The 22,464-nt window shown below is 44.7% G+C and overlaps 1 protein-coding gene across 2 annotated transcripts in view; it reads left to right on the forward strand.

The window, feature by feature from the left end:
- Window positions 1-19,712, forward strand: part of LOC147022299 (structure-specific endonuclease subunit EME1-like) — a 63,424-nt gene extending 43,712 nt beyond the window's left edge. For both annotated transcript variants that reach the window (XM_085893029.1, XM_085893030.1), the window contains exons 9-10: window positions 17,921-18,110; window positions 19,247-19,712. In XM_085893029.1, the coding sequence (XP_085749155.1) occupies window positions 17,921-18,110; window positions 19,247-19,423 (367 nt within the window). In that variant the 3' untranslated portion in view covers window positions 19,424-19,712. The remainder of the gene's footprint in view (window positions 1-17,920; window positions 18,111-19,246) is intronic.
- Window positions 19,713-22,464: the final 2,752 nt, after the last annotated feature.

Below are 22,464 nucleotides of genomic sequence, written 5' to 3' on the forward strand. Positions count from 1 at the left end.
AGGGGAATGAGGGAGAGCTAGCGTCCTGTGTCGAGGCCCAACTCAAACCTCAGGATGGCCTCCCCAGACTTCAGCGATCTATAACACAAAGTGGGTCCAGCGGCCCACAATGAGAACGAAGGGATGGATGGTGCGGAGGGGTACACTTCCTAATCTACCCCATCCATTTAACTGTTAAACTACCCCAGAGCTTTCAATAAGCGCCTCTCGCTTAATCTATTGGTTCTAAAACCCAGATTCCCGTCGCCTGTCTTGGTGTCCTCACAATTTCGGGCCTTGCCCCCCAATTTTCTTTCCGTGCCCTCACACGGGTTCGTGGCTGGGACGCGTGGCTCCCTTGGCAGGCACTATCCTCTGCCGATTCTCCGACGATGGCACCCCCGGGCACTGCACTGCCTCCGAGCCTACCAGCTCCCTAAACACCGGGCAGTGCCCTCCCTGGCGACTCCCCTGAAACGCTCACGTGGCAGGCTGGCTTCCCAGGCCCCTTTCCGAGGGTCACCCGTGCCCACAACACTGCCCACGCGGCTAACGGGGCCCCGGGCCCCTGCATCATGCGGGCGCACCCGTGCCCACTACGCTATCCCGGCCCCCCATGGGCCCTTGGCCTACTACGGCTGACTAGCCTGGTGCCCGGAGTACCCACTCAGCGATACTCACCTTTCGCAGCCACGCTCCCAGCCCCTCAACAGGGCTCCTGCACCCCTCCAAACGGGTTTCGAGCCTACTTTCCCACCAACAACAAAACGACTTCCATTTTTGTTAATTTGACTAACCCAGCTAACTCTCTCTACACTGACCCTGGGGTTCCTTGGGCGGGAGTCACTCCTCCCCCCAATCACTCATCGCACCATGCATTCCACAATCACTCCATACACTCAGACCCGCTGGCCTCACTCACTCACCAAGTACATTTTCCACTCACACTTCACAACTCACTGCTGAATCTCTGCCATCCTGCTCACTACATCTCCTATCTAACTCGTGCTCCCACGTCGTCCCTTATACTATAGCACGTTCCTTTTAACACTATGTAGCTAAACTATGTCCCCTCTACACATTCACTGTCAGTCACTGTCAGTCACTGTCTCCAAATCATTAAAATCATTTCCCATCCTAAATCTGGCTGCAATCCCTCAACCTAATCCATTCCACGGGCCCCATGAGGACTTACCCCTGCCCCATGAAGCCGGTCTAACTAAGCTAACCCTTCCCCCTAACTCGTGTCATACTGTGCCCAGGCCAGGGGGGTCTTCCACCCCATGCCCGGGAATCCTGTTCACCCGAAAGCGAGGCTTGGGTTTTTCTTTTCTCGCGCAGCACCAGCGCAGAAACTCGCAACCTGTGCACCAGCGCGGCAATTCACAGCTGCGTACCTTTGGCGTGACGTCATGGCAGCTGCACGTGTCCCTCGTCCCTCTTGGACGGTACCATCCGGCAGGGATTCACCCTCCTGCCGGATTCCAACCACACACGCAGCCATGACGTCACCCGGCGCAGAAAAAAAAAACACAAGCCTCGCGTCTCGAGGGGTTCCCCACGCGAACACATGTGCTCTGCCCGTTGGAGCTTAACACACACGCCCGCGTGGAGAACCCGTCCGGTCCGAATCCATAATCCTGCATAAACTTTGTCCGTCGCGGGATCGGCAACATTCATGCGCTCGTTTCCGGACCGGGCTTCACTCCCGCAAGCGAGCACGTGGGGGCCTCGTGCGTTGCACAGCACGAACCTTGCGCTCGCTGCTGGGTGAACCCGGTGCGGTCCCCACAATAGCTACAGCCGCTACTCGGCCTTCATCTCTCTGTCGCCGTCTCCATCGCCATTCAATCAACGCGCACCTGCGTGTCACGACGCTCACACACCAGGACATTACACTCACGCCGGGAGACGCGGCTGCATGTTAACACATGCCCACAGTCATCTCCCTTCGCATACCGCTCTCACACACACGGTCTCCCTTGCACTCGGCCGCTCACTCACTCGTACCATCCATCCCCTTGCACACGTGGTTCCTTCCACACACGGTGCCTCATCCACACACGGCGTGCTGGGAGGCACTCATCACCACACCACTCGCACACGAGGTCGCTTCCACCCACGGGGGCGCACTTACACCTTTCACCACACACACCGGGACAACCACACTGGGGATTGGTGTCCCCACAAGGGGTTCCGGAGCCTCTATACCCCCCAAGCTCTTCGTGCACCCGTTCGCAGCACTCCTCCCCTCGAACTCGCCCGACACGACCGAACCCGCCTGGTCGTGAGTCGCCTCAAGGGGGCATACTCCCTCCCCTCGTTCCTGGAGGAGGCCATCCAGCTGCCCGCACCGGGTCTCGAACCAGTCCGCCAGCTCCCCCTCATGGTCCTCCACTACCTCAATGTGTGTGTGTTCGTCACTAACCCCGTCCAATTCACTCTCTATCTCCCGTGTCTCTGGCAATACTTTCATTTCCTTCTTTGTCTTTGTTACTTCCCTCTTCTTTTTTATTTGTGTCTCCTTTATCAGGACCCGCCCCAATTGTTCCTTCATCCGACGAGTGGCGTCAATCAAGTCCTGCACCTCCAACATTGCTCCTTGTGGTGCTGTCACACATCCCACCTTATTACGTTGTTCTACTTCCTGGCTCCTTCTGAATCGTTCCTCCTCTCGGAACTTCCTGAGTTCTTCGTTCTCCCTCCGGAGTTTTTTAATCTCCATGGACTCCAATCTTGCTCCCTGTTTTAGTTGTTCAATTTCCAACTCACATTGTTCTTGTTTTCTACCCCACAGTTTCTCCTGCTCTTCATTTTCCAATCTCATCGTTTCTTTCAATTGGCTCATTTCCTTCCTGTGTTTCATTCGCTGTTCTCTCATTACCCTTCCTTGTTTCCTCTCCTGTCTTTCCTTCTCCAGTTTCGTGGTTTTCTTCATTTGGTTCATCTCCATTTTGTGTTTCATTCGTTGTTCTTTGTCTATCTCCTCGCACTCCAGCCTCGGCTTTTCTTTCAATTGGTCAACCTCTGCTTCATGTTCTTTTGTTTTCTATCCCATTGTCTCTCTTGTTCCTCATTCTGCAATCTCGTGGTTTCCTTCAATTGACTAATTTCCTTCTCCTGTCTCATTCCCTGTTCTTTCAGTACTCTTTATTGTTCCTTATTCTTTAATCTGGCCTTCGCTTCCAGCTGTTCAATCTGTACAGTGTGGTTCTTTAAAGTTTCATTCTCCGTCCTTGTTCTTTCTTCTCTCACCATCCTCAACTCGCCTTGTAATTCCGTCTCTTTGTTTTGGTGTCTCTGTAACTCGGAAGCTTTCTTTTCCAATTCCTTTCTCATCTCCACACACTCCAACCTTGCTTTGGCTTCTAATTGTTCGATCTTTTTAGTGTGGTTCCTTAACGTTTCATTCTCCGTTTTCGTTCTTTCTTCTTTAAACGTCCTCAGCCCATTTTGTAATTCCGTCTGTTTGTTCTGGTGTTTCCGTAACTCGGAAGCTTTTTTTTTCTAATTCCGTCCTCAATTTGCATGCTTCTTCACTCATTTCATCCCTTCTTTCCACTGCTTCCCTCCTCAATTCGTCCCTTTTTTTACTGTATTCCTTTAGTTTTTTCTGCCATTCCTTTCCCATTCTTATCTCCCATTCAAGAATTTCTCTTTTAAACTGGCCTGCCCTTACCTCTCGCTTCAGTAGTTCCAATTCCCCCATCTTGTTTGCGTTTTTCCTTTTCTAGCTTTGTTTTCCTTTCTCCCTCCCTCAATTCTCCCTGCAGTTCTTTGAACTGTTCAGACTTTTCCAGCAATTCTTCCGTCCTTTCCTCCAGCTGTCTCTCTCTCCTCTTTTTATCTTCCATTCTAGGCTTTCTCTTTCCTGATTGCCTGTTCTTATCTCTTCCTTCAATTGTTACAACTCCCCATCATGTTCACATTTTTTTCTCTTCCAACTGTATTTCACTCACTCTCTCCTCCAGTTCTTTGAACCGCCTTGCTTCCTCCAACAATTTTTCCATTAGTTGTTTTACTTCCAAGTCGTGCTCCTTTTGTTTCTTTTCGAGCTCGGTTTTCCATTCTTCCTCCCATTGTTTCCTATCCTGGGAGATACCAATCTGCTGTTCCTCTATTCTTTTGTTCAGTTTGCTCTTCGCATATTCCAACTGACGGGTATAAAACACTACCAAATTCTTTTTCCCACATAGTGTGTCGACTCTGTTGGCCAAGTCATGTTTTTTCCACCGAATTCGTTCCAGTAAATCGTCCAATCGCTGTGTCCCCCCGTACACGTAATTTTTCTGAAGCTCGTCTGCGTGCCGTTGTGACTCGTCCACTCCACTTTGCACCTCCTCGATATATTATTCATAACGCTTCACCTTTTCCAAGACATCCCCCAATTGTGCCTGAAGCCTGCCAATGCTCGCATAGTCATCCTGCCACGCCTGCTATGGCACATGCCGTGACCACGTGGCTTGAACCAGTGACTGGGAGCTCACGCCTCGTGCTGTGCCGTTAGTTGTGCTATTAATATCAGCCCGCTCCGTGCTGCACTGAGGTGCGATCGCGCTGCCATTGTGCGACTCCGTTTGCCGGCAAAGTTCGTGCTCAAGCCGCTCCCACTGACCACAGTTAGTGCTCGGGTTATAATTATAAAAAGAACCGACCTGGGCCATGAATCCTACATTTCTACATATATACGTTCCTATCACCGGCACCCGCTTGCCTTGAGACGCCATCTTATTTCTCGTAAGGGGTTAATTTAAATTGCTCGTAATTTGGAGAGAATCGCGGGTCGCTCCTCTCACCCCTGAACTGATTCCCGTGAATTTAGCTTGGAGACGGGAGACATTTGAATCCCACTCCCAGACACCAGTGTTGCGAGGAGGGGGATGGGTTCGTATCCCACTCCTGACACCAGTGTTGCGAATTCGCGCCCGCCGGCGTGCGAACGGCCGCGTCACTCGAATCGCGACCGCGTCACCCACCGGACGGACAATTCAGTCGTGACCCTCTGGGAACTATCACCTGGAGCCAGTCACGGGTGGGCCTTTCGACCTCACCACAATCGTGCCAATCGGCCACCCGCGTAGGATAGGGTTGTTCGCCAAACTCGACCGACCTAAGTACCCACGCGGATGGTAAACTGGGCGATCGTACCTCACCGCAGGTCGACTCCGGACACGAACCGCTTAAGCGGTCCGTTCCGTGCTACAGTGATAACCGCGCGATGTTATCGTCGGCCTCGACGGTTCCGATTAATCACCGGGTGTATTAAGCCCACTACGAACCCTTTACGTGAAGCAGGATGGAGGGTCAACAAAGAAAAGATGAAGCGAAACGGGAAAACAGGTCACACAAAGCACATTTATTTCCCGGCACACGGAAAGCACACATATACAGCCAAACAGTCAAAATGCACATATAGCAATCAAAACAAAAGCAACGACAACGCAGAGTTACTACCAACTACGCGCACACACGGCAACACTTTATACAGTTCTACTTTACAGACGGCGCCAACACACATTTACTCAAAAGCAAAGGAAAGAGGCCACCCTCATAGACAAGGGGGCAGACGGGCCTGTAGGCCAATGTATGATAATCTATGGGGTGTAAGTGATTCAAGGATCATAAGGGACGAGGAAGGAGTTGAAGAAACTGAGACAAAGGAAGAGAGAGAAGGAGGAAAGGGAGAAGAGAGAGAAGGAGGCAATTGAGAAGAGAGAGGAGGAGGCAAGGGAGAAGAGAGAGAAGAAATAAATATAAAAATATGGAAGCCAGTGACATGAGAAAAAGATTGGAGGTATTGCAGAAAATAAATATATCTCAACGCACCGAGGAGGAAAATAAAGAATTGACAGGTCTATTAGAAATATTTGTGTCAAAACTATTAACATCGTTTTCCTTGCTGTGATTGACTGAAATTAAAGTTTTACATTTTTTTTCTTAAATAAATGGAGGAGAGTGAAGGTGTTTCTGAGGATTCTTGATGTTTTAAAAATTAAGATTCAAATGTGCATGTTGGAAACTAAAAAGGTTTTTGCATTCTATGGGAATTTTTCTCATAAATAAATGAGTTATTGTCTAAAATGTAAAAACAAAACCAAGAGTAAAAATATATCGTATGTTAAAAGTAAAAATAATAGGGTTATACAAAAAGGTACATGTTCGGTGTGTGGCTCAAAAAAAAGTCAATTCCCAAAACACAGACGTGGGGGAGATATACAAAAGTTTTTATCAGGAAGTCAATTTACAACTACTGTAATACCAGGGAAATTACATCTACCAGGGTATTCTTTCTGTGGTCCAGGAACAAACTTGAATAAAAGATTAGATGAGGCTGACAATCAGAAACCATGGAGCAAACCTATCAATAGGGCTAATGAAGTGTTCATGTGGCACGATATTGATTATGGAAATATCACAACGTTGGAAGAAAAACTTGAAGCCGATAGAGAAATGTTGTATAATTTGTCTCTGATACAAAATCCAACCTTGAGAGAGAAAGTTGATAGGTTCATCGTGAAGAAGATGATCAGTGCGAAATTGAAACTTGGGCTTGGAAATTCAAAAAAGTTAATAGCTCTAATGATGTCATTAAGATTGAAGAGCAATTAGCTGATGAATTACATAAACCAATAATCACAAAGTTTCATAGAAGGAAGGTTTATTCCAAGGAAGTTGATTGTATCTGGTCCGGTGATTTAATTGAACTCAATAATAAGGGGTACAAGTATGCTTTAACCGTTATTGATTTTAGGAGTCGATATGTGTTGGTCGTCCCTTTGAAAAACAAAACTGGGAATACACTCATGTTTGCCTTTCAACAGATATTTAATAAAAGTAAGTGAAAACCTAAAAAATTGTGGACTGATGAGGGTACAGAGTTCTACAACAAAACATTCATGAATTTCCTAAAAAATAACAACATTATATTATACAGCACCTTTCATGAAGGAAAAGGGGTTTGTTATTCAGCGATTCAATCGCACTTTAAAAGAGAGACTATAAAAATTCACTCAACTCGGTTCTCAACAATGGTCGTCTTTAATTCAGTATATTGTAGATAAGTATAATGATACCATTCACACCTCAACGAATACCAAACAATCAGAAACATTTACAAAATTAGAATATGAAAAAGAGATTAATGTTAGAAAGCGTAAGTTCAAAATTGGTGATTTCGCAAGAATATATTATCGGTAAAATCTCATTTTGAAAAAGGTTATACAAAGCGATGGACAAATGATCTTCTTTAAATCGTTGATGTAATAAATACAGTTCCTTGGTCTTATAAGGTATGTGATTTCGAAGGGGAAGAGATTTTCGGTTCATTTTATTCACAGGAATTACAAAAGACAGATAAATTGAAATTTTATTTTTTAACTCCGCCCACACAAGCCCCACCCACATAAGTCGCATCCATACAAGCCCCACCCACACAAGCCCCTCCCACAAAAGCCACACCCACACATACCCACCCACACAATCTCCATACACACAAGCTCCACACATAAACCCCACCCCACACAAGCTCCCCCCCCAAAACCCACATGCACGCAAACCCCACCCCCACAAGCCCCACCCACGCAAACACCATCCAGATCCATCATATTCACATAATGAGTGATTATTTAATTAGTTAATTTGTTCCCCACACACAACATGTTTATTTAATTTCAAAAAAAATTGCTCCTCCCACACAAGCCCCACCCGCCCACACAAGCTCCACCCGCCCACACAAGCCCCACCCATCCACACAAGCCCCACCCCCCACCATTCCCCACACACACATGGGGAGGGGAGGGGGTGGGATGAGGGGGTGGTGGGTCGTTGGGGGAGCCATCTACCCCCCCCCTTACATCTTTATTCTTTTCTTGTAATTTAAAATCAGATAATTATAAGGAAAGCAAATATAATTAATCAAGATTGAAAATAAACATTTTTCTTTGGGTAAATATTCAGTTGCGAAAATGGACGATCTTTCCAGGCAGTCTGCTTCAGATGTCTTGTGATTTTGAAACTCGGATACCATATTATGTTTTGAAATGAAGAGTGAAGAACAATTAGAGTATATAAAGTTGATTATTTTATGATATTAATAAAATAGTAAATATAACATTTACCTCCAGAAGATAGTGTCACGTCAGATTTCTCCAGAAGATTAAGTTGTGTGTTTGATTCATCCAGTTAGGTGTTTAAAATGAAAAAAATGATAATAATAATAATAACTAGCCGAAACCCCGTCACAGATGGATTCCGTTGCATGAACGAAAAGTGTTTATTCTGCTTCAGAGTTGAAAGTTGACTATTGCCACTATGTGCGATGCACTCTTACAGGTATGAAGTTTCTTTCAGTCCAGGTCACAGTACCGAGAAAAACGTGACGCGACCGCTCGGAGGAGCACAAAATTGGTCCTTCAGTATTAATAGATAGATAGATACAATGTTTCTTGTTACATTGTTTTGTGTCAAATTCACATTCTGAGGTAGTCAGCATGTGCAGAAGAGGGTTTTACATTGCAGACGCCATTTTCGAGGAGTGGAATTGCACCGCTCAGCGGTGACGGTTTGTCGACGACAGACGTAATGACTGATGTCATGACGTCCTTACGCCTCTCAGCGGTAACGTCACACGTCGCCATCGCCATGTAAACGAATGTAAAACGAAAAGTGTTTATTCTGCTTCAGAGTTGAAGGTTGACTATTGCCACGATGTGCGATGCACTCTTACAGGTATGAAGTTTCTTTCAGTCCAGGTCACAGTACCGAGAAAAACGTGACGTGACCGCGAGGAGAATCACAAAATTGGTCCTTCAGTATTAATATATAGATGAGTCAAAGACAAGCGCACACACACAAGCACACACACACACAGGCACACACACAGGCGCACACACAGGCGCACACACAGGCGCACACACAGGCGCACACACAGGCGCACACACACAGGCGCACACACAGGCGCACACACAGGCGCACACACAGGCACACACACAGGCACACACACAGGCACACACACAGGCACACACACAGGCACACACACAGGCACACACACAGGCACACACACAGGCACACACACAGGCACACACACAGACACACACACGGAGACACACACAGACACACACACACACATATACACACACACATATACATATACACATACACATGCACAAACACACATATGCACATACACACACACACATATACACATGCACATACACACACACATTTCACACACATACATACACACATTTCACACACATACATACACACATTTCACACACACACACACACACACACACACACACACACCATATTGTTGAGGACCCGGGGTGGTGGGATTCTCACCCGACTCTTGGCACCACCCTCACCACCGCCGTCTCCAGGGTTTATAACGCCAGCTAGCTCGGCACAAGCTTCGGGTCACACGTCTTCAATCGCGATACAAACGTAATCTTGGACCTTACCAGTTGGGGAAATAGACCCCGGTTACAGACTGGTTTTGTCAGATGCCGAGCGTTTTCTGCCAGTCTAACCATTTTGGTTTTATATGCCAATCGAACGGATCGTTCCTCGACGCGACACAAATTAATCCATAGCGGCAACTTCATATGAATCAACCAGATTTATTTGGGAACATCGGGGAACACAACACAAGCAAAATATTCACGACAATATTATTAACAATGTATAACCCGTTCTTAACTCGGGAACTACGGATTACGGGTTTTGAGGGGGTCCCTACCGAGATATACCTTAAACAACATGCAGACAAGACAGACAGACAGCATGCAGACAAGACAGAGTACTTGGTGATTTTTTCATGGACGAGAGGAAATTGTCAAAAGCACGAATGTCGCTTGTAACAAGCCGATGTCCACGGATTCGAGCCCCAAGCTTGAACACGCCGCGTGGCGAAATGGAGGCGTCGTACTCTTGCTCCCGGCAGCGCACGCAGCCTCGGCACGTTCAAACCCCGCGAGGTCGACTGCACCAAACCGCCAGATCAACAATGGGTTTCAGCTGATTTCTCTCAAGGTCCAGCATACAAGTCCAGGCCTGGCCTGTTCACCAGACAAGACTAAATCGGGGTGCCAGGCTCCGGCAGGCTGGGTCCATGGGATTCCAAAACGTCGTCGAGCCGTGAGGTGAGTCGGGACAGTCAGAGGCTCTGTCGTTAGATGCAGGTTGAACCTGTCGATCACCTCCTCTCGAAGCAGACTCCAGACTCACACCACAGCCAGGTCCTCTCCCTGCCGATCGCACCACTCACTTTCCTTTTTCCTTTTGGTGCTCGTGGCCTCAAAACCGACTGCCATTTTTGTACTTCTCCCCAAACTGAACTACTCCCAGAAGTCTCCGTTCGCTGCCGAGGGCAGACAGACCTCCTGCAGTCCTTTCTCTGCCTTTCCTTCGGCCCTGACTCGCTTCTCCAGCCAACATGAAGGCAGACCCGGCATGCCCAAGTCCAGTTTCTCTCCCGGCAGAATCACCACCGTCTCTTCTTCGTCCGCTCGCTTCAAAGCCACTGGCTCCTTCCCCTTTACGAAGCCGACAAACTCCTCCACTTAGTTTTACTTACTCTTTTTGGCCACTCCCTCTCAACCGACTGGGCGGGGCCTCGTCCGTAGAGGGGAAGGAAGAAGAAGAAGCACTCGGCACACCACCACTGTACGAACAATAAACATGCATCCTACACCTCCCGACACACATGTAATGTCCATTTTACCGAACAGCCTAGCTAAACATGCATTTAATGGGGGATCTGAGCTAATCCTATATTTAGTAGCCTACTAAGGGCCATTTCCGAAACAATATATACACACATACACACATACGAAGCAGAGACAGAGTGATAATTCCTCACCTTGAACTCGGGATCAAAGGATGTGAGAGAATTCCTTTCCAGTCAAGAATAATATCATTCAGTTCATTTCGAAACGAATCAATGTCTTCAAGGAAGTCGGTCATTTTTATCCATTCCTCGTGATATTCAAAAAAATTATTTTCAACATCAGTTAATTAACGATGTTCTTATTGGGGACAACCTGTTGGAAAATAGACATACAATAATTATTGGTTGTATGGTGATTTAATTCTGTTTTAAACAATAAATAATGAATTGGGTTGAAAATCTCACCTCTCAATCTTGTGAAAATGATTGATCTGCAAGGTTGTAGTAATAATCTGAACGCTCCATTTTCGTAATAAAACACGAAGGCACACAAGTTGCTTATTTAAACCAACTTGATGACTTAATGGGAGATTTCACAACAATGGTTTTTCCAGGGTGTGTTCCCCACATGGGAAATGACGAGAGACAAGGGCACAGAATACTTCCTCATTTTCATAGCACGACTGTGTTCTAAAAACACTTCCCCATTTTACAAAACTCACACTCACAACCCTTTCTTTCGTGCTTGAAGAGATAGAGTGAATATAACAGGAAAATTAATTTATTCCCCAAAGGAGAACATGGGTAAATATTCATTGGTTCGCTCTTTGAGTGGAATGAAAATATGAAAGGAAAGAAGTGCTTTAATCAGTAAGTCTCAATTTTACATTTGCTTGTATGGGAGAGGGAGCAAATCAGTCTCCTATTTTACATTTGCTTGTATGAGAGGGAAGGGAATAAATGAGTCTCCTATTTTGAGCTTTTGGGGCTTGAGTCGGTCTCAATTTTACATTTGCTTGTATGGGAGAGGGAGGAAATCGGTGTCCTATTTTACATTTGCTTGAATGAGAGGGAAGGGAATAAATGAGTCTCCTATTTTGGGCTTTTGGGGCTTCAGTCGGTCTCAATTTTACATTTGTTTGTGTGGAAGGGTGAGGAAATCGGTCTCCTATTTTGGACTTTTGGGCCTTGAGTAAGAAAGTTTTTTTTCCCTTTTCCCCCATTCATTTGAATGGCTGCCTCAGAAACCCCATTTATCCTCTGGGTGGCGCTATCCAATATACATTTACTTCGAAAGAATTGGGGTCTTCCTCTCACCTTAAACCCCCTTCTCCAGATGTACTATCCAGCCAGAAACCAAACTTGGAGTACCTTTAAATTTGGTTGTTTTTTTTTTTTTTTTTGAGTCATTGAAGCACATCTAAACAAACGAACAAATACGAACTCTGTGTGGATATGTATATGTCTATGTGTGCATATGTATATGTACTGTATGTATGATTTTATGTAATATATATATATATATATATATATATATTGTTACGAATTCTGCGCCCGCCGGCGTGCGGACAGCCGCTTTTACCAATGGCGGCCGTCTCGCCCACCGAACGGACAATTCGGAGCAATGCCGAAAACCAGTCACGGTGTGCTCCAAGCGCACACCACGGTCTCGTCACCATTCTACCCACGCGCGACAGGGTCAATCGCCGAATTATCGATATACCTAAGTATTCGCGCGGGCAGACCACCGAGAGACTGTACCTCAGCGAGGTCTGCTTGGACACGAACCGCTAAAGCGGTTTATAATATAAGTATATGTTTATATATGTATATGTATGTGTATGCTGTATGTTTGTAAATGCTGTATGTATATGTGTGTATATATATATATATATATATATATATATATATATATATATATATATATATATATATATATATATATATATATATATATATTATACTGTATGCATATATGTACATTGATGAGCCAAAACATTATGACCACTGACAGGTGAAGTGAATTACATTGATTATCTTGTTACAATGGCACCTGTCAAGGGGTGGGATATATAAGGCAGCAAGTGAACAGTGAATTCTTGAAGTTGATGTGTTGGATGCAGGAGAAATGGGCAGGAGTAAAGATCTGAGCAACTTTGATAAGGGCCAAATTGCTCTGGCTAGACGACTGGGTCAGAGCATCTCTGAAACGGCAAGGCTTGTGGGGTGCTCCCGGTCAGCAGTGGTGAGTCCATACTGACATTGGTCCGAGGAAGAACAAACCACAAACCGACAACAGGGAGTTGTGCATCGATGAGCCTTGGGCGCCCGAGGCCAAAGAAGGCTATCCCTTTTCGTCCGAACTGACAGAAGATTTACTGTGGCACAAATCACAGAAAATTTTAATGGTGGTCACGGGAGGAATGTGTCACAATCCACAGTGCATCGCACCCTGCTGCGTATGGGGCTGCGTAGCCGCAGACCGGTCAGAATGCCCACGATGACCCCTGTCCACCGTCGAAAGCGCCTACAATGGGCACGTGAGCGTCGGAACTGGACCTTGGAGCAGTGGTGGAAGGTCGCCTGGTCAGATGAGTCCCGTTTTCTTTTAGATCACGTGGATGGCCGTGTACGTGTGTGCCGTTTGCCTGGGAGAAGTGATGGTACCAGGATGCACTGGAAAGACGACAAGCCGATGGAGGGTGTGTGATGCTTTGGGCAATGTTCTGCTGGGAAACCCTGGGTCCGGCCATTCATGTGGATGTCAATTTGACACGTGTCGCCTACCCAAACATCGTTGCAGACCAGGTACACCCCTTCATGGCAATGGCATTCCCTGATGGCAGTGGCCTCTTTCAACAGGATAATGCGCCCTGCCACACTGCACACATTGTTTGGGAATGGTTTGAGGAACATGATGAAGTGTTCATGGTCTTGTCCTGGCCTCCAAATTCTCCTGATCTCAATCCGATTGAGCATCTGTGAGTTGTGCTGGACCGACAAGTCCGATCCATGGTGGCTCCACCTCACAACTTACAGGACTTGAAGGATCTGCTGTTAATGTTTTGGTGCCAGATACGACAGGACACCTTCAGGGGTCTTGTACAGTCCATGCCTCGGCTGACCAGCGCTGTTTTGGCAGCACACGGAGGACCAACAGCATATTAGGCAGGTGGTCATAATGTTTTGGCTCATCTGTGTATATACAGGGTGTCCCAAAAAAATGTACTCACATTTTGGCTCCTTGAATTTTTGGCTCACTCACTCACATTTTGGCTCTCATTGAATTTTTCATTTTTTTTTTTCAGATCAATTGACCCTAATAATGGCAGAAGTACGACTAGGTTTTGAAGAAAGAAAAATTATCATAAAGTGCTACTGAAAGCACAAAAACATCATGGAAGTGCAAAGACAATTTAGAAGACATTTTCACAAAGATCCACCAACGCGACGCACCATTGCTCGCATCCGAGATAAGTTTGAAACAGATGGAACTGCGCATGACGTCCATAAGGAGCGTTCAGGAAGACCACGGTCATCAACCACCCCCGCAAAGGAAAATCAATTGCTGGAAACCCTCCACCGATCCCCAAGGAAATCTGTTTGACAAATGGCTCTTGAGACAGGAATCCCAAAATCAAGCGCCCATCGCATTTTGAAACAAATTAATTGGAAAAGTTACATTCCAACATTAATCCACGCTCCAAATGAAGATGATCCTGACCGGAGAGCTAAACTTTGTGAGTGGTACCTGGGAAAATGCAAAGAAGATGCAGCATTTCCATCCAAAATTGTTTGGAGCGATGAGGCCAGCTTCAAGTTAAATGACACAATTGCACCGACTGGGCTCCTGAAAATCCGCATGTTACTATGGAACACCATTTAAACTTACCAGGGGTTACGGTGTGGTGTGGGATATCAGCATCGGGCATCCTAGGGCCATTATTTTTTGACCAAACTGTCACTGGGGATGTTTACTTAAACTTGCTGCAGGAATCCATCGGTCCACGTGTCGAAGAGATATTTGGTGACGAAGAGATTTACTTTCAGCAAGAATGGAGCACCTCCCCACTACCACTGTGATGTAAGGGCCTATCTCGAAGCAACTTTTCCGAACAGATGGATTGGGCGAAGAGGTCGTGTTGAATTCCCTGTGCATTCCCCAGACCTCACTCCAATGGACTTCTTTTTATGGGGATATCTCAAAGATAAGGTTTACGGCTCAAAACCAGCAACAGTCGATGAGCTGAAAGAAGAAATTGAAAGACAATGTCTTGCAGTTCCAAATTAAATGATTTGTAACGCTGTTGAATCCATTGGTCCGCGTTATCGACTGTGTTTGGAACGTGATTGCCGTCAGTTTGAACATTTGTAAACATGCATTTATCCATTTATACATTTAACCATTAATCTTGTTTCTAAGGCAATAAACAACACATTTATTATCATTTAAAGAGTGAGTACATTTTTTGGGACACGCTGTATATGTATACTGTATGTATGTATGTATATGTATATATATATATATATATATATATATATATATATATATATTTGTCTATATATATATATATATATATATATATATATATATATATATATATTTGTCTATATATATATATATATATATATATATATATATATTTGTCTATATATATATATATATATATATATATATATATATATTTGTCTATATATATATATATATATATATATATATATATATATATATTGTTACGTTTGAGGGGGGGGTATGCATTCAAAGGGTAATTAGGATGTTTAATTAGGTATGCCATGCTGTTCGAGTTTACCAGGATCTCGATGTAATAAGTAGCAATTCAGTGGTGATAAGTTGTCTAGTAAATGTTCATTTCTTCAAGGGGGAAATGATAATTGTCACGTAATTAGATAGGGACACGGGATAGGGTAAGTGTGTCTGCGTAAACCCCTTTTAGTAGTCCCTGGAGGCTGGCCGTGACATCACAGGACAGGGCTGCGGATGGCTCCGCCCCGTGATCACGATTGGCGGAAGGCGACGGCAGTGGGCCAGTAAAACGGCTCGATTGGAAGTGACGAGGACGGGAGGATAAAAAGGTTTTGTTCGGGGTCGAAAAGGAAGAGGAAGAAGATCGGAACAAAAAGATCGTGTTTTTTTTGGTGTGGAGGCTGTTGCGCGGGAAGCGTACTTGTTGTTGTGCTGATTCGATCGTGTTCTTCATCGTGTCTTGGAGCCTTGCTGAGCCTCGTGCCTCACCTTGGTTGGCTCTGGGGTTCTGCTGACTCGGAGTACGGGGTCGAACGGCGGGCGGACCTGCCTCCCTCTCCTGCTCGCAACTTGGCGCCAGAACTGGTTCCCTGGTGGCTGTGAGCGGACTTGGGCCAGGACCAGGAGGTCGACAGCACCACGGTTTCTCCTGCCCCCCTGACGAGAGCAAGGCCAGCTCGTCCGACGCCGATCCAGGGACAGTTGCGTCCACACCACAGTCCAGCCTGACCACCAGAAGTAGCTACGGTGTGTGTGTGTGTGTGTGTGTGTGTGTGTGTGTGTGTGTGTGTGTGTGTGTGTGTGTGTGTGTGTGTGTGTGTGTGTGTACTTGGCACCTTAGAGGGTTTGAGAATTGTATATTCATTGGAATTGTCTGTGTTTACCCCACGCCCGATCCCACACCATCCCGTCGAATCGCCCCGGATCCCTCTTCTTGCCGAGTCTTGCTATTTCTGGTTAATAAAAAAAACAAATAAACATCATCAACTCAGTGAAAAGCGACTCGTGCCACCTTCCTCGTCCCGTTTGCGGTAGAGCGATTAGAACCGCCATGTTTGGGTTATAAATAAATAAACCGCCTCCATCGTTTCGGCTCATTCTACGTTGGCGGGACTGTTCAAGTCCCGTGGACGTCACAATATATATATATATATATATATATATATATATATATATATATATATATATATATATATTACACACACACACAGAGTAAACCTTGATTAAAGGGGGGAGGGACATGTTACAGCGTGCCCCCCCCACCCACACCCCCATTTTCTTTGTGGACAACATCCAAATACACAGAAGAGGAGGAGAAAGAAGCTCGATTGAGCTAAGATCCTCATCCTCTTAATGATGACGTCATAAAAAGTGAATATGACGTCATTGTGATGCATCAGGTTTGCGATAAATAATTATATATCTGTGCTAATGCCCGGCTTGATTCCCGTGAACAAAATTCAAACAGCTTGCCTAGTTTCGGAGATAATGGTATAGGCAATTTCCATTAGTGGCGATATTATGACGTCAACTTTTTTTTCTCGGAAGAATTTCCAAAATCGGAGATGGTTACTGCCTGTGCGTGGGCTTTCTGCATATGCATGGCAAGTTTCACGAAGATCCGATGAAGACTCTGGGTTGTGAAACAAAAAATGTCAAAAAATAGGAATGACATCGTAATGAATTATCATATGTGCAGTAATTCATCTCTGCTAATGCCCTGTTCGATTCCCGCAAACAGAATTCAAAAAGCTTGTCTAGTTTCGGAGATAATTTTTAGGCGATTTCCATTAGCGGAGATATTGACGTCATAACTTTTTTCTCGGAGGAATTTTCAAAATCGGAGATGGTTACTGTCTGCACGGGGTATTTTTACATATATATATGCCAAGTTTCAATGAAAACTGGAGGCTGTGAAACAAAAAAGTCCACAAGAAGAAGATGAAGAACAACAACGTGAGTAAGACTTGGAGATCCTCCACGAGGATCTAAAAAATGACCTCTTTGAAAAAGACCACAATTGATTTTCTCATCTGAGTTTTGGTTGTAATGTTTGCCTTGTTCATGATTATAAATCTTGATTTGATCATCTTCCATCCACTTGCACATGAGCTCCTGTGTTGACATGTCAATTTTCTATCTTTTTTGTTGTTGTTGACATCTGTGCTGTCATACCCATGATTCACTGCAGTGGTATCTTTATGGCTAAGTTTTCGCCTTTTAGTTTTATGAGGTACACAAAGTGCAGCTTATGATCTTGGGTTTTATAGTTTTGTGAGAGTATTAGGCCATTTTGGTTGATACACACTCAGTTAACACTGCGGAATGAAAGGATGTTTCTCCGTGGCTGACCAGTAAGTTTGGTTTACATTTTTGTTCTGCTTTGCAAAGCTGAAAGGAAATTAAATATCTGTTTTGATGCATTTGAATCAAGACTGCTTTACTTGAAGGGACTTTGTCATTAGTCAGACCACTCCATCCACAGGAATGATGTTTACTTTTGTCAGGCGGAGCAAGGAGCAGCCAGCATTTTCTTTCTGCCTGGAGGCAGACTTTGCAGGTGGAGTGAGGGTCGAGAGTTCTGGAAAAGGATACCTGCAGCTATGGAAGAGACAAATACATCAGCTAAACCGTGTTGGACCTGAAGCAGCGTCTGCAATTGTCGAAGCATATCCCTCACCCCAACTTCTCTGCAAGGTATTCTAATCGACAATGTGTAGTGGTTGAGCCTTTTAAACACCACTTGAACTTTTCTTGCACCCAGTAGGAAGAATGCTGCTTCCTTTCTAATTCGCCCGTCATCCGCAGCGGAAGATGGGGTTTTGCAATCGCTTCTGTGTCTGCGTCTGTCTGTCTGGGGCATAACTTTTTTACCACTTGAGCTTTCGTCATCAAATTTCCAATGAAGCTTTATTATGAGAATATGGAGAAGAAAAATTAAGATATTTATGAAAAGAATTTTCATTATTATTGTTATTATTCGACCCTTTTTTGCTCTTATTTTTAGACTTTTTTTTTCCTCAGCAACCACTTGTCCTATTGACGCATTTTCAGGGTAGGAGCGACCCCCCCCTCCCCCCCCCCAATGGAGAATATTTCCATGATAATTGTGATGTCATATGTCATGTGATATGGCAGCCATCTTGGATTAAATGCAAAAAAAAACCATCTCTGAAACCACTGTTCGGAAAAATTTGAAACTTGGCACATCTCATTGCACTCCCAATGGGGAATAAAGGATTGTGAGGATGACGTCGTTGGTGAAGTAGTAGACCAGCCATAAATGTTTTAATCAACATCCTTGTTTACCATTGAGATTCAATGTGTATGTCCAGGCCGTAACATTTTTAACAATTGAGCTTTTGTCATCAAATCTTCAACAAACCTTTATTTTGAGATTGTAGAGAACACAATGAATAAAATGTACTTTTTTTTTTAAACTTGTTTTCATCAAGTTTAATTGTAGTACAAAGCGGACACGGATGGGCTTTGCATTTTGAGATGCTTTCTATTTTGAGCATCTGTTTTGCTTCACCTTCTCGCTTCCTCACGACTCTGCTAATGCTGTTTGAATATTACTTATTTAGCTTGAATAAATGTTCGAAAGGTCAAATGCCCACCAGCACAACTGATTCTGGCTGTGTAATTGTAATAAACTATTATGGAATAAGCCTCTAAATTTTTTTTTAATGTACCTCAACTCAGTTTATGATTGCTTTACAACTGTTTCATTTCAGCAGTGCTTAATGCGAACTTCATTTGCATTCAAACTGGCAGTTTCTCAATACAACCTCCTCCCACCCCTACCCCCACTCCTTCTGACTTGACTACAGGCGTACAAGAGTTGTGCCAGTGAGCACGAACGTGCAGATCTGCTGACCAGTTTAATGATTCGCCGTGGAGAGGGTGTAACAGCCACGTCCCGGCGCGTTGGATCAGAACTCAGCCGGCGTCTCCATTTGCTTCTTACAGCACGAGATCCTGACCTCGTACTTGATTCTTTTAGCTAGCAGCAGATGTAATTGCTTTTCTCAATTTAAAACATCGTTTTACTGTTCTCAATTGAGGAAGGAAATTAAGGGGGAATAGAAATGACAATCGGGCCATGTGGGAGGAGTGTAGAAAAGAGGTTGGGAGGAAGAATATATGTGGGGATAGGGGTCCACCAAACTCCTCCTTTTGGGAGATGGAGATGTTTTGTAGTCTTAATAATGTTATAATGTACTGTTTTATTTTCTTCTCCCCCGCCCCCTGAGGTTAACCCTCTCTTAAAAGAATAAATATTTTTTGATACTCATATTTTGTGGTGAAACTCTTTCTGAGATAGTTTTCAGGAAGAGTTTTTCTCTTTGTGAAAAGAGCTCGGGCTCAAAGCCAGATTAAGTGTAAACGGCCAGAAAGGAATTGATCACCACACACACCAAGCTTTATCCAGCCAATAATCTTGCGCCGCAGTTCTGAGACCAAACTGCGATGATGCTTCCCTTGTTTCAACAATCTGCATGTTTCTGGCATTAGCCCTTCTTCAAAGCATGAGAGAAAACTGAGGATTGATCAAAGGTGTGTTCGTGCGCGCACACGCCAATTGGTCCATGAGAGAAGGAGGGGTCATTGTCATGGTTCACCTATCAGAGGGATAGCGTGGATTGAAATCAAAAGTTGGAAGAACCAGATCAGGGGTTAAGGGTTACAATCACAAAGGAATTGTCATACCAAAGGCTTTACAAAAGGGAACGTGCTGCCATCTTGCTTAACATTAATCATTTTCCAGAAAAGTGAGCATGGACAAACCCTGCGAGTTGGCATCCATTGGCGAGGCAGATTTCTCCTGATAAGTGCCCCATAAACTCTGGAGAAAAGCGCCGCCACGAGATGGCGCCGCCGTCAACCATTGTGTTCTCGGAAACAACTTCCATGAAGGTCAATGGCTGTGTGTGTGTGTGTGTGTGTGTGTGTGTGTGTGTGTGTGTGTGTGTGTGTGCGCGCGCGCGTGTGCGTGTGCGTGTGTGTGTTTTAAAGCACAATCACCTCTCACTCATAACAATATTGAAAAATCAACAAATCTGCTCTCACCAAATCAATCATCCCAGCTGTAACTAGGATTACAATAATTAAATCACCATTTGGCTGTTCTAGTCAAGGAAAACTAACATAGGTTTAGCCCTTTGCTATTTAGAACTTGACCAGAGTTCCCCTACAGCTGCAGGCATTTACACGCAGCACATGCAAGAGAACCCCAATGCTATACACCCTCATCAGCCGTCATACCGGTTTTGATGTTTACTTGCTGATCGTGAGCGACTGTGTGCACTACTAAGGCTGCCACACATGTACCACTTGCAATGCCAATAGTACTGCATAACTAAACAAGTGGTGCCAGGCACAACAAATCCCGCCCATTTTGTAATTTTGACCGATGACCATGACCCCCAAAACTTCGAACCCGACTGATCTTCACAAATATGCATTTTTCACTCTAGGAATGGGTGGGATTATAAGTGACAAATAGAATAAGGTTCACTATAAGCTTAGTTTGAAGTGAATCAGATTATTTTTGACGAAGTTATGAGCGAAAAACGATTTTGATCTTTTCGTGACCTTGACCTTTGATCCAATTGGACCCAAAAGTTAATGGGGTCGTCCAAGCTTCATTTCCCACCTGTGGATTAAATTTGATAGTGTTTGCTAAAGCCGTTTTGCCGTAAAGTTGCTAACAGACAGACAGACAAACAAACAAACCAGACAATTACAATATCCCGCTTCCTCCCTCCCAGGGGCGGGATAATAAATGCATTCTAAAAAAGCCCAATTGCATCTCTCACCTGCAATTGGGGCCATATGTTACCCGTAACAGCTCGGTGGTATGCATTTGTATGCTATCGCTGACAATATACCAATATGCTTTAAAGCCGGTACAATAGCTGATGGCGTGTAGCATTGGAGTTCTCGTGCATGTGCTGCTGGTAAATGCCTACAGCTGTGCAAGAACACGAGTCGAGTTTGAAATCGCAAAAATCTTACCTTGTGTAGCTTTCTTGGTTGCTTTATACAGCCTTCTCTGATGAGAAGAACTGAGTGATAATATCAGGATGATTGATTAGGTGAGAATTAATTGGCTGTTCTTCTAATTACAGGTGAGAGATGTGATTTTGCTTAAAGTATTTTTGTAATGATTGCTATCGGAACTGTATGTGACATGTTTGGCGGCATTCAGGGTGCGCGTTTATCTATGCTGTTGCTGATCATCTGCCAATAAGCAATGAAACCGGAAAGGTGGCTGATGGGGAAGTGTGGTGTTGGGGTTCTCATGCATGTACTGCATGTAAATTTCTGCAACCATGGAATAACCATCGTAGAGTTTGAAATAGCGAACAGCTCATACTGTGTTTATCTTTCTTGGTTGCTTTATACAGCTTTGACGAGAAGGGCCGAATTGGTGATTTAATTTTTAACCCCAGTGAGTAACAACCAGGACTGGGTGTGTCGGAAGCTCCTTGTTGCCCAAGCTACTGTGTCTTTCTTCACCCCGCCCCCCCCACTACTTTGCCCCTCACCTCTGTGACTAACACTCAATTATGCCCCATTGCCATATCTCACCTTCCCACTCAACAGCATCAAAACGGCTGTTCCACGTTTACAAGCCCCACATGTTCCATCGACTTGGCATGTTCACGTGATTGACTTTAAACACTGCTGTGTTGACAGAGGCGACATGTGAGCGACTTCGTTGGATCGGAGTAATGCACACAACATCCAGGTCCTCAGAGAGTTATTTCCAGAAATGCATGTTCAGAATAGACCCATCCCCTTGTCTGGTGGGATTCTAACTCTTTGATGCGTTGGAGAAGGGTAGAGAACAGATTTCCTTTTTCTTATGTGATAACCTTTTCCTTTTTACGACACATTCATGACAGATGATTTTGTCAGTTTTCATTTCTGCACGAGTGATATTCACCGTTCGTGCACACGATAGATAGCCGTTAGCCCAATGGAGACTCATTCTATTCCGTTTCCATCAAGACACATTGGCTTGGAAATAGATGAGTTATTT

The sequence above is a fragment of the Eptatretus burgeri genome, chromosome 8 (assembly GCF_056783735.1).
Source record: "Eptatretus burgeri isolate ZD-2024b chromosome 8, Ebu_testis_v1, whole genome shotgun sequence".
In the NCBI taxonomy this organism is placed as follows: Eukaryota; Metazoa; Chordata; class Myxini; order Myxiniformes; family Myxinidae; genus Eptatretus; species Eptatretus burgeri.